The 4,585-nt window shown below is 37.7% G+C and overlaps 1 protein-coding gene across 1 annotated transcript; it reads right to left on the minus strand.

Annotated features, from left to right (window-relative positions):
- Positions 1 to 1,384: 1,384 nt before the first annotated feature.
- Positions 1,385 to 2,329, minus strand: LOC103732414 (olfactory receptor 502-like). Its single transcript, XM_008830986.1, has one exon. The coding sequence runs from the start codon at positions 2,327 to 2,329 to the stop codon at positions 1,385 to 1,387; it is 945 nt and encodes a 314-aa protein (XP_008829208.1).
- Between the last annotated feature and the right edge of the window lie 2,256 nt (positions 2,330 to 4,585).

The following is a 4,585-nucleotide window of genomic DNA, read 5'->3' on the forward strand; positions in this document are numbered from 1 at the left end:
GTCTTCCAATATGGTTCATCGACTAGAACCTGGTTAACCTACCCAGAGTCACACTCTTAAAGAAGATGGATTCTCCCCTCCTATCACCTATCAGTGGCCACTATTTTCTATTTTCACTATTTGGTCATCCAATGCCTCTGGTTTTTAGAATCATTCTGTCCCCTCTTCCACAGTGATTCCTTAGCCTAGGGAGGCAGAAGTATGATATAGATATCTGTGAGAGATAAGCACTACGCAGGTTCTTACTGTCCGTACACTGCACAGTTGTGTGTCTTGGGTAAATCACCATATGATGCATGAGGAAGCTTCTCTAGTAAGACTGGAAAGATGCATTAGTCTATGGAATTGATGATAAGTTGTTAGGAGTTGGTTTAGCACTATGTTTATTTAGCAAAATAATATTAGTTGGCTCTTTTCCTGTGGCTTGTGACTTGTCTAGCCACAAGTTGCTAGTTCTGATCTCAGTGTAAGATATGGACACCATCTTGCAAAGCGGACCTCAAATCTAATCAGAAATTGTTTGTTTTCTCTGGTAACACTTAGGTCACCAAAGTATTAGTACAGTTTGATATTGTAGTTTGAGTGCACATAGGACTGACCCTGCTCAACAATTTCAAAAGAGTGTGTCCATTCCTTGCTCTGGACTTTTTCTTTACACGTCTATGGTGTTTAGTAGGGGCATGCACCCTGCTATAAACTAATTCCATTTAATCTCTTTTTATAATGTATATGTGTATATTTAAGAATCTTCTATAGTGCTAAGTTTCCATATGACTTTTTCTGAAGGCTGTTAGTATTAGTTATCCCTCTTCACACACCCGCCTCTATCCTGACTCCCATTCTCCACTATATTTTACCCTCATACTCAATAATTCCCTTTCTGCTTTACATCTCTGCATATGATCTCCCTTGCCATGAAGCATCCTCCCACCATGATCATTTAGTATTTTCCTGACCACTACGAATTTTCCAGTTGAAATGCATATATCAATTCTCAAGTATACATAAAATTTGTTAAATGTAACTCACTGTGAATTTATAATTTGCAAATTGGTGCAGAGAATATATATATAATTAATATTGCTAAAAATCTGCATACTTACCTAAATATTTATCAGAATATATTTTATTTATTTATTTATTTTTCATATTTTTGAGACAGTGTCTCCCTACAGGCCCAGATATCTGGAATTGGCTATGTAGACCAGGCTAGCCTCAAACTTACAGAGATCTGCCTGCTTATGCCTCCCGAGTGCTGGGACTACAGTCGTCCACCACCACACCTGGTAGAACTTATTTTTTTAACAAGAGATTATCAACTTTTAATTAAGATTGCCTAAGGAGTATCAGTACTACATCAAACTCTACAAATGAGCAGACATCTCTACGAATATAATTTTTTAACAAGTTGTCTCTTCAGAGCTTCCTTAATCTCATTATTCCTCAGACTGTAGATAAGGGGGTTCAACATGGGGATCACCACCGTATAAAACACAGACACCACCTTGTTCTGATCAGTGGAGTAGCTGGACTTGGGCATCACGTAAATGAATGTGGTGGTCCCATAGAACAGAGTGACTACAGTGAGGAGGGAGGTGCAGGTGGAAAAGGCCTTCTGGCGGCCCTCAGTGGAGCGCATCTTCAGGATGGTGATGAGGATGTAGGTGTAGGAGATGCCTATGACCAACACTGTGATCAGAAGAGCAGTGCCTGCAGAAAATGTGGTAACAGCTGTGGAGACACTGACATCAGAACAGGAGAGTTCAACTAAAGGTGCAAAATCACAGAAAAAGTGATTGACTCTGTTTGATCCACAGAAGACAAAAGAAAAAAAGGCAAAGGTGCCGGAGAAAGCAGTAATAAAACCACCCATGTAAGCTCCTATAAGTAACTGAACAGAGACATGAGTGGACATTTTGGTTGAATAAAGCAGTGGGCTACAGATTGCCACAAAGTGATCATAAGCCATGACAGCCAGAAGGTAGCACTCAACTGTCCCAAAGAAAGCAGCTGAGTCAAGCTGGATGACACACCCAAGGTAGGAGATGGTATTCCTCTCCACCAGGAAGTTAGCAAGCATTTTTGGGGTGACAGTAGATGAGTAGCCAATGTCAGTAGAAGCCAAATGGCTCAGAAAAATGTACATGGGGTGGTGCAGCTGAGGAGAGACTCTAATTAGCAGAATGGTGCTGAGGTTTCCAGACAAGGTTACCAGGTAGATGCACAGGATGATGATGAAGAGGGTGATTTGAAGGTCCGGGTCATCGGTCAAACCTAGTAAAAGGAATTCTGTCACTACAGTGCTGTTTCCATCCCCCGGGAGAACCATGGTTCAGTGGAGTCATTTCCCCCTGAAAGCTGTGATGAAGATAGAAACACATTTATAAATATGTAGTCTCATTATCATTAGGATATACATTAACAAAAAACCATGAAGAAAAGTATTTATTAACAACTGAGGTTTTCCTCTGAATGCTCGGTGTTCATATATCGTTGCGCTGAGTGTCTTTTATAATTTAAACCTAGGGCTGGATAGATGTTTCAGCGGTTAAGAGCACTGACTGCTTTTGCAGAGGACTCGGGTTCAATTCCCAGTAACAACTGTCCATAATTCCGGTTCCAGGGGATCTGACACCCTCTTCAGATCTCCTCAGGCATTGCACGACACAGTTGCACTTACACAGATGCTGGTGATACACTCATACATATAAGATAAAATAAATAAAAACTTAAAATAAAGAATGCTAGAAATTAGTTTCATATGAAGTCTGTGTTTTCTTTACATTTATATGTAGTAAAATATATCTTAGTTTCTTCAAAGCTAAGGATTTAAAATGAGAGACTCATGAAAATAGCCAAGTAATTAAAAACACAGCAAAGTGTCAAACATAAAAAAATAGGATTAGGTAATGAGGTCTTGAATATTTCATAATTTCAGTGAATTTTTACTAAATCACTAGTTGGTTCAAAATTTATGTATAGTGTTATTTTTACTTCCATCAAATACATTCATTTTAGTTCTAATTTACATTTGAGAAAATTTAAGTTGAACATAGTTATTAAGTTTACATAAAAAGTGGTAGAATTAGACATGCACAGCGGCACACTGACCTCAGTCAATTCCTCCTAACAACTATACCATACATGACCTCTTACAATGAACTTGAGAGCAGATGCAAATTTGGACAGATGTCAGCTTTCTGATGACTAATATGTAAAAGAAATTCCTGAGTAGTGACATTGATTATAAAGTCTATCAGTTAAGCAAGGTAATGTTTTAACCAAGTTTTAAAGAAATAAATAATGTTGGGGCTGGGGAGATGGTTCAGCAATGAAGAGCACTGACTGCTCTTGCAGAGGACCTGGGTTCGAACCCAAGCACCCCCGTGGCTTAACTTCAGTTTCAGAGGAATCTAAAACCATCTTCTGACCTCCACAGCATTGCACGACACAGGTGTGCTCACATACATGCAGGCAATACACTCATACACATAAAATAAAAACAATAAATAAATATTTTTAAAAAGGAAATAATTTTGTTAGAAATTGGATGTATAGAAATAATAAAAAATAGCATTATAACCAGAAATACCTTCCATAAATGCAATACATATTTAAGACTTCTAATTAAGTCATTGCTTATTTAAATATCAATATAATTATCATGTGGACATGTGAATAATATTTAGGACAGTATTTTAGTGTTTATTTATTTAGGCATACCAAATCCTTTCTTCATTTAAATGTGTTTCTAATTGAAGCATGTTGAAATGAAATCATCTGATTTTAAACAGAGTACACTGGTGAATATATATTCACCTGAAATGTTCAGGAGTTTGCTGATGTTCACCTACTAGATGAAGGCTGACTCTCATCTCCTGAAGTATTTGCCTTTATAACTTCATGTTGTCCACAGGGTCTGGAGCCTGTGATGCTCGAACATTCAGTCAGTGCACAAAGCAGGTCTTCCCACAAGATGTTCACTGACAGTAAGCGGTCAATGAATTTCAAGCTGATTTATTTATTAGCATTTTGGCTGAGTGCTAAATTTATACGTTTTAAAACCATATTGAGTTTTTTTTGTCAGTGGACTAACGAATAAGGAACATTTGAATACTTACTTTTACTCCCAAATATTCAGATGATTTTAACTATGGAAATATAAGTTGTTTCTAGACAGTTCTTTTATAAAATCTTTTTCTGGATGATAGCTTATTTCTCAACTATGGTTTATAAATAGTGATAAACTTTTTAAAAAACAGATATATGCCTGGCGTGGTGGCACACGCCTTTAATCCCAGCATTGAGGAGGCAGAGGCAGGGGGATCTCCTTGAGTTCAAGGCCAGCCTGGCCTACATAGTGAGAACCAGGACAACTGGGGCTACAGGGAATTTCTGTCTCAAAAAGACCCCCAAAAAGCACAAAAAAACAGATACATATTTATTGAGTAAAATATTCTCTATTTAACCACAAATCCAAAATCTTACCTCTTAAAATGAGAATTCTTGGCAAAGCAAGAGAGTCAAGGTTGTTATGATTTTATAGCAGCTAAGCTGTCTTCTACTATCAGTCTCTGAAGAGGCT

This window comes from Nannospalax galili, unplaced genomic scaffold, assembly GCF_000622305.1.
Source record: "Nannospalax galili isolate Female #2095 unplaced genomic scaffold, S.galili_v1.0 scaffold2155, whole genome shotgun sequence".
NCBI classification, from domain to species: domain Eukaryota; kingdom Metazoa; phylum Chordata; class Mammalia; order Rodentia; family Spalacidae; genus Nannospalax; species Nannospalax galili.

What these genes read in the sequence shown, in the direction of transcription:
- LOC103732414 (XM_008830986.1), bottom strand. Translation starts at nt 2,329, where the DNA reads ATGGTTCTCCCGGGGGATGGAAACAGCACTGTAGTGACAGAATTCCTT.